The sequence below is a fragment of the Sminthopsis crassicaudata genome, chromosome 3 (assembly GCF_048593235.1).
Source record: "Sminthopsis crassicaudata isolate SCR6 chromosome 3, ASM4859323v1, whole genome shotgun sequence".
Taxonomy (NCBI): Eukaryota; Metazoa; Chordata; class Mammalia; order Dasyuromorphia; family Dasyuridae; genus Sminthopsis; species Sminthopsis crassicaudata.
In genome coordinates this window covers 654,089,618-654,101,621 of record NC_133619.1, presented here as the reverse complement: position 1 = coordinate 654,101,621, position 12,004 = coordinate 654,089,618, and the positions used below count along the sequence as shown (strand labels likewise).

Sequence of the window (12,004 nt, the reverse complement as noted above, 5' to 3'; positions counted from 1 at the left end):
TATATCCCAGGTAGCAGAGAGATTTACTACAGAGATATTCCCCTGCTTAATGCTTCTCAATTAATGTAGCTAGCCTGATTTTATTCCTTAAATGAATTAATTATTAAAGTAATTAATTAAATTTATAATTAAAATTTATGAATTTATTAAATTAGTTATTCATTAAATGAACAAAAAACTTTTAATTTTATATAAAATTATCCATTTTATCTCTCTGCAAGGTGTCTCCTTCCAGTCTTATTTTTATTATTTTATTGAAGCTTTTTATTTTCAAAACATAGGCAAGGATATTTTTTCACCATTGACCTTTGCAAAATCTTGTGTTCCCACTCCCCCCTTCCCCTGTTTCCTAGACAGCAAGTAACCCAGTAGATGTTAAACATGGTGCAGTCTGCACTTTCCATGTGGAATTCCTCTCCCCCGGGGCCATCTGGCTCCCGGGCTCTTCACCCAATGAAAGACTTCCCATCCTCAGAGTCCCCGTGAGCTCCTTAGGCCACTTTGGTTGCCTGGGCCCATCCTCTTCCTCCACAACCCCCTGCTGTGGCTTGCCATGAACTCTGTTACTGTCTTTGTCCTCTTCCTCCATGTCTGACCGTGCCCTCTCAGAGACTCCACCCGGTGTCAGCAGCTAACCAACAAGCATTTGCTTCCTGTGGGCCTGCTCTGACCTGATTTCTGGAAATACAAAGAAAGGCAGAATTCGCCCCCTGTCTTCAAGGAGCTTTTGATGTAATGGGAGAGGCCAGAGTGTGTATGTGCAAGATGCAGAGTGAGGGGGGCAACGAGGGGCAGTGGGGAGAGCCCCAGACTTGGAGTCTGGAAGATCAGGTCCTGATTCCGTACTTCCTGGGCAGATCCACGAAGCTCTAGGACTTAATCTCCTCATCTCTAAAGTGAAGAGCCTGTATTCAGTGACCTTTAATCAACTCTGTAGGGAGGTACAAGAGGGGAGCCTTCTGTGGAAAGGTCTCCCGCGGAAAGGAGCGTTAGAGCTGAGAGAGGAAGGAGGCCATTGAGTTAGGAGGTGGAGGAGAGGAGGGAAAAGCTCCCTGGAAGCCCTGCAGCTAAGGCACAGACTCTAGATGACCGCAGCTGGGCCAGCAGGATTGTGGAGGATGGAAAGAATAGGGAGGAGCCAGGTTTTAGGGGGCTTTAGGTGTCCATCAGGCTAATAGAGAGCCCCAGGATTTCCAGGAAGGGTGATGTGGTCAGACCTCTGAATGGGTTCTGAAATGATCAGTATTGATCTTGGATCGTAGATCCAATCACCGATAATTGACTTTGTCCTGCAGCTGCCCAAGTTCTTCATTTAGAACTCAGCTGGCTTGTAAAGGGTTAAGTTTAGAAATAGAATTTTCTTGCTAGGCCCGTTCTATTTTTGCCTCAAGGAATTTAGCTAACCTTGGGGGATGTTGGAGCTAATATCTTTAGTCACCGGGTTCTCTTTCAAGGATGTCCAAACATCCCTGGTTATCTCTAGACCTCACAGTTAAGCTCAGTGAATACTCCCTGGTCACAGAGGAGAAGGAGACGGTCATTGTTAGTTTAATGCTTGTAAAGTGAGTCGCAGCTTCAAGTTCTGGACATTTGGTGTAAACTGAGGCAGGCCTTTGAGCCATCTTATTCTCAGGTTATCAGCCTTCATGATAAAAGGTAATTTTGCTGGGAGAAATGTGCCTCAGTTTACCTTTTTATTAAATTTCACTTGCTTCAGGTTCACTGGGAAAGTTATTGCTATAGCCTAAGAGATGATGAAAGTTTACTGAGTCCAAAAATGTTTAGATAACTGCTCTTTTTGGTAGCAAAGAATAGAAACTAAAGGAGGACACATCAATTAGGGAATGGCTGAATAAATTATAGTCTATTAATGTAATGGAATATTATTATGATGTAAGAAATAATAAAAGGGATGATTTTGGAGAAGCCTAGGAAAAATCAGATATCTGATGCAGAGTGAGGTGAGCAGAACCAGGAGAACAATTTGGAGAGTAATAGCATAGTAAAGAAGACGACTTTGAAAGACTTGAGAACTCTGATCAGGGCATTGACCCCGCCCCCCATGATTCTAAAAGATCAGTGCCGACCCCCTTCTGAGAGGTGGTGGACTCAGAGGCAGCCATCAACACTTGGGACCTCTGTGGGAGTTTGTTTTGCTCTATTCTGCATGTTTGTTAGGAGAGTTTTGCTTTTCTTTTGTTTTTCCTTCTCCCCAGTATTGGGAGGGTGAGAAGAAGAAAAAAACTGATTCTTAAAATAACGTTTAATAAAAAGAATGGAAGAGACATGATCGTGTTTGTTTTCTTCTCTCTCTTTCTTAGGAGGGAGGAAGAGAACAAGTGTTTTATTAAGCACTTGTTAGGCATTGCAAATATCACCTCATTTGTAGGTGCTACTATTATCCCCATTTTATAGTTGAGGAAACAGGCAGAGAGATTAGTTGACACAGCTAGGTCCTCCTGACTAAACCCAGCTCTCTCTTTATCTTTCCGCCTAGCTGCCTCCAACTGAACTTACTAGTTCCCATGAGTTTAATTATCATCTCTATGCAAATGATTCATATCTACGTATTTGGCCCCATACTGTCTCCTGAATTTTGAGCCACATCACAAGTTGCTTACTGAATAACTTAAACTAGATATCCCATATATAACTGAAACTCATCATGTCCTAAAAAAAATTCCTATCCTTTCCCCTTAAACCTGCTCCTCTTCCAAATTTGCCTGTTCCTGTGAAGCTAGGAAGCTAGTTTGAGCTAGGGCTGTATCTCGGGGAGTGCAGAGAAAGGGAGGTATATTGTAAAAACAGAAATGACAAGATTTGTCAATCTACCTGAGGAGCTGGGAACCAGGAGTACAGAGTACCAGTAACTGGTATCAGATGGTTCACTAAGACTAAACCTCTCTGTCTGAGCTTGTTTATCTAAGTTCCTCCATTGATCAACTTGGCTGTTTTCTCTCCAGTACCCAGTATTTTGAATAATATTACTGATGACTATTTTATTGTATCATATCTTCATTATAATTTTCTTTGAGTTTGTTTGCCTTTTGTTTCTCCAGATTGTTTGTTAACGTTTTATCTAGTCCTTTCCATTTACTTTTTGGGGGTCTGATCAATGTGGCACAATCCCTGCAAATTAGGTAGTGTCCTCATTTTAATTTTAATTTAATTGAGCTGATATCTCTACAGCTTTAGTCTATGTCACTCCCTTACTCAAGAAGCACAAAACCTTTAGTTTGTTTTTAAAGACCTACAGAGAGGAAACCTTGAGAGGATAAGCCTTCTGTTGTCTGTCTCCAGACTACTTTTGCAGTCTTCTTTCCCATCATCCCTTCTCATACTTTCTACAGGTTAACCAAGGTTGGCCTGCTGACTGGTCCCCTTCCATCTCCCATCTTTGTGCATTTGCACAGGTTCTCTCCTTTGTAGGCTGTTGGGCAGGAACAGTTGGGTTTTTCCTGTTGGATGCCTCCTACATGACCTAGTGCTTAACCTACAGTGGGTACTAAGTGAATGTGAACCTTCTATTTGACTGGGAATCCTCAAGCCTGATACCATGAGCAATAGCCATTATAAATGCTTCCATCTGTCTCTTCCTAATCTGCATGGGGGGAGGATCCCTGTATAACAGACATATGTTTGACGTTGCAGGAGTCAGTGGTGACCTTCAAGGATGTCTCTGTGGATTTCACCCAGGGGGAGTGGGGACAGCTGGACCCTGCCCAGAAGAACTTGTACAGAGACGTGATGCTAGAGAACTACCGGAACCTGGTCTCCCTGGGTAAGGAAGACTCTCCAGGATGAAGAAGTTCTTGTTTCTGGGAAATCTGACTGGCAGGGGCTTGGGAATTCTTGACCCTCCTCTTCTCTCTCTTTGCTTTTTAGGACTAAAATTTGCAGAGTTCTGCCTTCCCCATCCTCTGCCTTCCCTCTAGGTCAGGTTTTCTTTCCCAAATCTCATTTCATAGGACTGAAGATGTAATTCTCATCTTAATTAAAAGGAAGAAAGAGACAAGTAAATTAATTTTGTGGTCCCAAATCTTCTCCATGATTCATTTATCCAGATATCTTGGAAATGCAATAAAACACATCCTTCAGAGATCTTGGCTCCTTGGATCATCTCCTTTTTTCCCAGAAGAGACAGGCTCTAGGATTGAATTATAAAATGGATTTCTGTCTCTACCACTTTCCCATTTCTTTCTCTATAATCAGGGCTTCAAGTTTTCAAACCAGAAGTCATCTGCAGATTGGAACGAGGGGAAGCCCCATGGATACTGGAAAGAGACATCTTAAGCGGTCCCTGTCCAGGTGAGTGAATGAAACAAGATATGAAGGAGTTATTTCAAGCAAGATCTTATTTAGGAGGAATTATCTTTAAAATGGTGGACAAAAAAAGAAATAACATAAAATGGTGGAGGGAGCACTCTTCCAAGCCCCCAAGCCTGCAGAGGTAGGCAGAGACTTTTCATCCTATATTCCTAGGTATCTCTATCTTCAGATCTTTGTTTGTCTCTATAATCATGATTTCTCCCAAACCCCCAAATTCTTTTCTCTCTCCAGTTAGTTACCTTCTGTCTCTTTCATGCTTTCCTCTAGTCCTCAACAAAGAAATGTCCCATTTAGTGTCCTTAAAAAAAATATATATATATACATACATATATATATATATATATATATATATATATATATATATATTTAGCTCATTTAAAAAGAATTTTGAATTTCACATTCTTTCCCTTCTTCCTTCCTTTCCCCTATTCATTGAAAAGGCAATCAGTATGATATTTATATTATATCTTAGAGAGTAGGGAAACTGAAGGAAAGGGAGAAAAATTTGGAGCACAGGGTTTTGTTGAAAACTATCTTTGCATGTATTTGGAAAAATAAAATACTATTAGAGAAAAAAAAGAAACTAATTGGGAAAAGGATCTGTACGTACAAAATATTTTTTAAGTGTTAGCCTCTCTTCCCTTTCCTCCGTATAGTTTCCTCCTGGCTCCCATCTTTTCCTTATTCATTATATAACATCCATAATCAAAAAAGTCCTCCTGAATATTATTTATTTATTCATATATTGGGTTTTTGTTTTTTTTTTTTACTCTTTCCCATTCCTTTTTGTGTCCTTAAGTTGTCAGTTAAAATGATCTTGTTTCTGGGCATTTGCTAAATGAGGCAAAGCCTTTATTTTTTTAGTTAGGGCCCAACTGGAGAACCATACTGATACTCGAATAATTTGATGCTTCTTTTAGAATCTGATCTTTCACTCTTTAAAGACAATTATAGATTTTACCAGTTTACTGCTATTATGTTAGCCCAGTACTAACCTTAAATGGACTCCCTTTCCCGAGTCCATTTCCCCATAATATGACTACTCCAGATAATATTTTCTTGCTTTAACTGCTTATTGATTTTGGCTTCAACTGAATAACATGACAAATTTCCTAACCAGTTATTTCTCCTAGCTTTTCTATATACTTTAAGATCCTAACATTATTTTTGTCAGTTATGGGTAATATTTGAATAAGTGCTATTATTGATTTAATTATTCAGTTGTAACTTATTGACTAAATACTAAATTTTCCTCTACTAAATCTTGCTCTCTTTAAGAATTACTTGAAGGAATTATTCCTGGGAAGATGTTGTTACCAGAGGTCCCAGTCAGGTTTTATTTTACCTTTATTAACTCTTGGAAATGTGTTAATTAAAAATGTTTTTATCTCAGTTTAATATTCCTATTTTAGCTGGGTTCTGGGCTGAAGTTCATTTACTTTGATTTGTGAATCCTACTGCCACTTTTTTTTGGAAAACTTGTACAAGTGCTCAAGTGATGGTCAGAAAAAGTGAAAGAAGGACACACTTAAGGTCTCCTTTGAGAATTTTAAAGTTGATTGAATGACATGGAAGATACTGGCACAGGCCCATCCAGCATGCCGTGCCCTCAGGAGAGAAGGTACTGTGCTCTGTGAGCAGAGCAGAACTGAATTAGTTCAGAAGAAGTGTGAAATGTGCAGAGTTAAAGCACCCGATCCAGATATTCCAGGGACTCTGTGTCTGACCTGTGGCGGAGCATTCCAAGCTCATGGTCTGATCAGCCACAGTTGGGACACTAGAACTCTAGTCTAACAGTGATGTCATTTTGGTTCTCTTCAAGAGCAAAGGACAACAACCACCAACCACATAGCTCCCTTCCAAGATCAGTTTAAAATTATTCTTTATTGTTAGTATCTATCTCCCCCCAAAATTATTTTATATTTACTTCAAATATATCATGTATGTATCTACATACATGTGTTTATGTTATTTTCTCCAAATAGAATATAGACAATTTAAGGGACTATTTTTTAAAAATTTGTATCCCCAATGCCTAGTGAGATTCCTAGCACATAAGAGGTACTTGGTTGGTAGGTTGTTGTCCTTCATTCTCAAAGAAGATCAAAATGACATCCTTATGTTAAAGTCAAGTTACAGTGTACACTGCGGCTGATAGACCAGCACAAGCTTGGGATAGTCTGCCACAGGCCAGGCACAAAGAGCCCATGTGAACATTTGGGGTGAATTTTCTAACTGTGCATCTGAATTTCTTTTGAGCTACTCCAAGTCAGCTTTGTGTCTAGAGCATAGCACCTCCTCTCATGAGGTCACTTCATGCTGGCCAATGACATGGGAGGCAGTTAGTAAATGTTTGTTGGATGGACTAGTGCATTTATATTCTTTCTTCTTTCAGATTGGTCAGAAACTAGAGCACTAATTCCAAAGGAGAGCATTTATATGGAAGAATTATCCCATGAAAGACTCATAAGGAATGATTCTTGGGACTTCAAATTTGAAGGAGCCTCCAAATGTGATGGCAGATTTAAAAAGCAACAGATCAACCAGGGAAGAGAGCTGAAGCACATCATTGCCCATAAGAACAGTTTCAATAAGATGAAAAGTCATGAAAATGACAAATTTAGAAGAAATTCTAGTCACAGGTCAGTCTCTGATATACAATGGAGTAGTCCTACAGAAAAGATGATTCGTAAATATGATACATATGGAAATAACTTCAAACAGTATTCAGACCTAGTTAAACATAATAGAATCTCCTTGGGGAGGAAATTTTGGAAGAATAATGAATATAGTAAAACCTTCTGTTACCACTCAGACCTTATCCGCTATCATAGAATCCCTCCTGGAGAGAAATCTTATACATATACTGAATTTGGAAAAACCTTCCACCAAAAGCGACACCTTACTCAATATAAAAGAATTCCTGCTGCGGAGAAACCATATAAATGTACCGAATGTGAAAAATCCTTCAGTAATAGCACATCCCTTATTTTGCATCAGAGAATTCATACTGGTGAGAAACCTTATGAATGTCTTGAATGTGGGAAAACGTTTAGCCGCAGTATGTACCTTACTCGGCATCAGAGAATCCATACTAGAGAGAGACCCTATAAATGTAGTGAATGTGGAAAAGCCTTTAGTCAGATTATGTATCTTGCTCGGCATCAGAAAATCCATACTGGAGACAGGCCCTATCAATGTAGTGAATGTGGAAAAACCTTTAGCCAGATATTGTACCTTACTCGACATCAGCGAACTCATACTGGAGAGAGACCTTATCAGTGTAATGAATGTGGAAAAGCCTTTAGTCAGATTATGTACCTTACTCGGCATCAGAGAATTCATACAGGAGAGAGACCCTATAAGTGTGGTGAGTGTGGAAAAGCCTTCAGCAACAGTTCATCTCTTATTGTACATCAGAGAATTCATACTGGAGAGAGACCCTATAAGTGTGACATATGTGAAAAGGCCTTCAGCCAGAGAGGCCACCTTACTGAACATCAGAAAATTCACAATAGAGAAAAACCATACAAATGCACTGACTGTGGAAAAGCCTTTAGCCAAATTATGTACTTTAATCAGCATCAGAGAATTCACACTGGAGAGAAGCCATACAAATGTAATGAATGTGGAAAGGCCTTCAGCAATAGCTCAACCTTCATTGTACATCATAGAATTCATACTGGAGAAAAACCTTATGAATGCCTGGAGTGTGGGAAAGCCTTCAGCAAGTGCACAGGCCTTGTTCTCCATAAGAGAATTCATACTGGAGAGAAACCCTATAAATGTAATGTATGTGAGAAAACTTTCAGTCGGAGGGGCCACCTTACAGAACATCAGAAAATTCATAATGGAGAAAAACCCTATAAATGTAATGAATGTGGGAAAAGCTTTCGACAGAGAGGACACCTTACTGAACATCAGAGGACCCATACTGGGGAAAAACTCTATAAATGTAATGAATGTGGCAAAGCCTTCAGTAATAGTTCACAGCTTACTTTACATCATAGAATTCATACTGGAGAAAAGCCTTATAAATGCAGTGAATGTGGCAAAGCTTTCATTAATAGCTCATTCCTTACTCTGCATCAGCGAATTCATACTGGAGAGAAACCTTATAAGTGTAATGAATGTGGGCAAGCTTTCCGTCATCCAGGAAACCTCACCGAACATCGGAAAATTCATACTGGGGAGAAACCCTATATGTGTAGTGAATGCGGAAAATCCTTTAGTCGTAGTATGTACCTTACTCGACATCAGAGAGTCCATACCAGAGAGAAATGCTATAAATGTAATATGTGTAATCGAGCCTTCCAGAACAGCTCTTCTCTTGCTCTCCATCAGAGAATCCATAGTGGAGATAAACCTTATAAATGTTTTGAATGTGGAAAAGCGTTTAGCCAGGGACTGTACCTTACTCGACATCAGAGAATTCATACAGGGGAAAAACCTTATAAATGTAATGAATGTGGTAAGGCCTTCAACCAGTCTGCAGGTCTTATTCAGCACCAGATAGTTCATACTGTGGACAAACCCTATAAGTGTGATGAATGTGGAAAAACTTTCAGTCGGCAAGGAAGTGTCATCCAACATCAAAGAATTCATACTGGAGAAAAACCCTATTTATGTAACGAATGTGGGAAAGCCTTCACTCACAGCTCATCCCTTGCTGTACATCAGAGAATTCATACTGGTGAGAAGTCCTATGAATGTAATGAATAATTCATCACCATTTCCCTCCCCCACAAAAAAAAACCTGGAAACAACTGAAATATCCAATAATTGGACGATGACTGAATGCTGACATATCAATATAATGGGATAATGACTCAGAATTTCAGAGTCAAAACAAACCTCAGTTGTCAACTATTTCAACAACCCTATTAGAGACTTCCAAAGAGGGAAAACCCACTTCGAGAGGCAGTCCATTCCATTTATGTCATAGCTCTAGGAGCTACTCTAATTAGAAATTTAAAATTTTTTTAATTAAGCCTAAATCTGCATTTTTGTAACTTTCTTCCATTGCTCCTAGTTCTACCTTCTGGGGCCAAGCAGCAGAACATATATAATACCTCTTCTGTAGTCCTTCAGATACTTGAAGATGTCTATCATGTGCCCTCTTAATCTACTTTACTCCAGGTCAAATTTCCACCCTTGCTTCAATCAGTCCTTATATGACATGAATTTAAAGCCCTTTGAACTCCTGGATGATTTTTTCTTGCTCACCAGATTATCATTGTACTTCCTAAACTGTGTTACCTAGAATTGAATACATTACTCTAGATGTGGTCTGATTGTGACAGATCATAACAAGATTATTACCTCCTTATTATTGAAAGCTATGCTTTTTTTCCCCATTACCTTTTTGGCTGCTATATTGCACCATTAACTCATATTGAGTCAACTAAAATCCCTAGATATTTTTCAGAGAAACTGCTGTCTAAATATTCTTCCCTCATTTTGTAATGTTTTTTAACCCACTTTTAAAGTCAAAGTTTTTTAACCCACCACTTGGTACTTAACTAAAGTCAGTCCAATATTGCTAACTAGTCAAGATAGCTTGAATCCTATCCACTATTGTATTAGCTACCCCTCCTGGATTTATATCATATGTACACTTGATAAACATGCTGACTTATGCAGGCCATTTTAAAAAATATTAAGCAGTGTTAGGCCACGTACAACACCCAGGAAGGGGGAACCCCACTGAAGACCGAGGGGACATAAACCACTAAAGGCTCCTATCCTATACCATTGCTCCCATTTTTCAGAGTATTTTAAAGATGACTGGCAAGTGACTAGATAGGACATCAGTTCCTTCAGCACTTGATAATGATTAGAACCAGTTTTCTTGAATAGATCATGGAACATTAGATGCTGAGATAACCTCCATTCCTTGGTTTTTCAGCTCCTTGGTAACCATTTTCATATGTTACCTCCAGTCTAAAGGTCTGGGAAAGGAAGGAAACTAAGAATTGAATAACTTTGCCTTTTTTTATTGTCAATTATCCCTATTATCTAACCCAGGTTCTAGTCTTCTGCCTTCTTTGTTCTTTTCCCCAATGTAGCTAAAAAATGTTTTGTTGCTCTTAATTTAGCTTATCAGCCTCAGCTTATTCTCAACTACTTTTTATTCATCCTATTAATTGTTTCTTCCTTTTACTTTCTGTATTTTTTTTGCTTTTTTTTCTTTCTTTTTTCCTTTCCTTTCCTTTCCTCTCCTCTCCTCTCTTTTCTCCTTTCTGCTTTCTCCTTTCTGCTTTCTCCTTTCTCTTTTCTCTTTTTCCTTTCCTGCCCTGTCTTGTCCTGTCCTGTTCTTTTTCCTTTCTTCTTTCTTTCTTTCTTTCTTTCTTTCTTTCTTTCTTTCTTTCTTTCTTTCTTTCTTTCTTTCTTTCTTTCTTTCTTTCTTTCTTTCTTTCTTTCTTTCTTTCTTTCTTTCTTTCTTTCTTTCTTTCTTTCTTTCTTTCTTTCTTTCTTTCTTTCTTTCTTTCTTTCTTTCTTTCTTTCTTTCTAGTAAGGCAATTGGAGTTAAGTGATTTGCTCAGGACCACATAGTGTCAAGTATCTGAGGCCAGATTTTTATTCTGGTTCTCCTGACTGGATAATCTCATTGCACATGCCTTTTAAAGATCCAAATTCTTCAGACTTCCTGTGGACTTCCATCATTCTCTTCAGACAACATCCTGTTTTCTTCCTGAATGGCAGTTTCTCTTTGTGTCTTCAGAATTTCATTTAGGAGTACTTTTTACAACTCTCCTGTACTGACTTCCTCTGTACACTTTTAGTTATGAGACAGTCCTTTGAAATCATATACAGCAACATGTTTAAAATTAATAAGAAATACTGCAACCTATATTAATATCCATATAATGACAAGAGATCTAGAGGAATCCCTTCTCAGAATATTGTGTTACTCCATTTACGTTTCAGAAAGATTCATGGAGTAACATGAATAGTAGTACCAAATGAAGCAGTATGAATGAGTTCCAGTCTGCACCTTTGGAGGAAGTCTGCCTTCCTCCTCTCAGCCCAGTGAGCTCAGAGATCCATGGGAATGTGACAAAACATTTTTACATGCTTAATTGTGGATTTAAAAATGAAATAACATGAAGCAAACTAGAAGCACAAAATTCATGCCTACTACAACATAAAAGGAAGAAGGGGGAATATATACATAAATATGTAGTGATGGTTTGACAGATTTCATGCAGATGGGGAATCGTAAATAGTAAGGACATTTTAAATGTTGAAATTAATGAATTGTAAATATTCAAAATCTAATTGGTTTTATTACTTTTTAAAAGTTAAGCTACTAATAAATTAAAAATAAACAATGAAATAAGAGAAGGAAGAATGAATTATTTGATTCTAGAAAAGCACCTTCAAGGTGAAGGGAATGAGAATGACTCTTAGTTTGATAATAGAATGGGATAGGAAGTTGTTCTAGGACCAGAACTGGCTTAACTTTGTTATTATCTTTTTCCCTCCCCCTCCACCTAACAGCCAATTGCAGGGAGGAGCCCATTAGAATTTTCTGATGCACTGGTGGTTGGTTGTGGTTATTTAACTTCCGTTTTGCTATATCTGGATTTTAACCCCAGAAATTTCATGTCCCTAAATTGCCTGAAGACTGCCGTGGAAGCTTGCTCTCTCCAACATTACCCAATACTGTGAA

At 38.5% G+C, this 12,004-nt stretch overlaps 1 protein-coding gene across 5 annotated transcripts in view; it reads left to right on the top strand.

The window, feature by feature from the left end:
* LOC141564698 (uncharacterized) overlaps positions 1-10,678 on the top strand; it is a 20,582-nt gene extending 9,904 nt beyond the window's left edge. For 4 of the 5 annotated variants that reach the window (XM_074307507.1, XM_074307506.1, XM_074307505.1 and 1 more), the window contains 3 exons: positions 3,652-3,781; positions 4,213-4,308; positions 6,725-10,678. In XM_074307507.1, the coding sequence (XP_074163608.1) occupies positions 3,652-3,781; positions 4,213-4,308; positions 6,725-9,051 (2,553 nt within the window). In that variant the 3' untranslated portion in view covers positions 9,052-10,678. The remainder of the gene's footprint in view (positions 1-3,651; positions 3,782-4,212; positions 4,309-6,724) is intronic. The other variant, XM_074307504.1, reaches the window with a different exon arrangement.
* Positions 10,679-12,004: the final 1,326 nt, after the last annotated feature.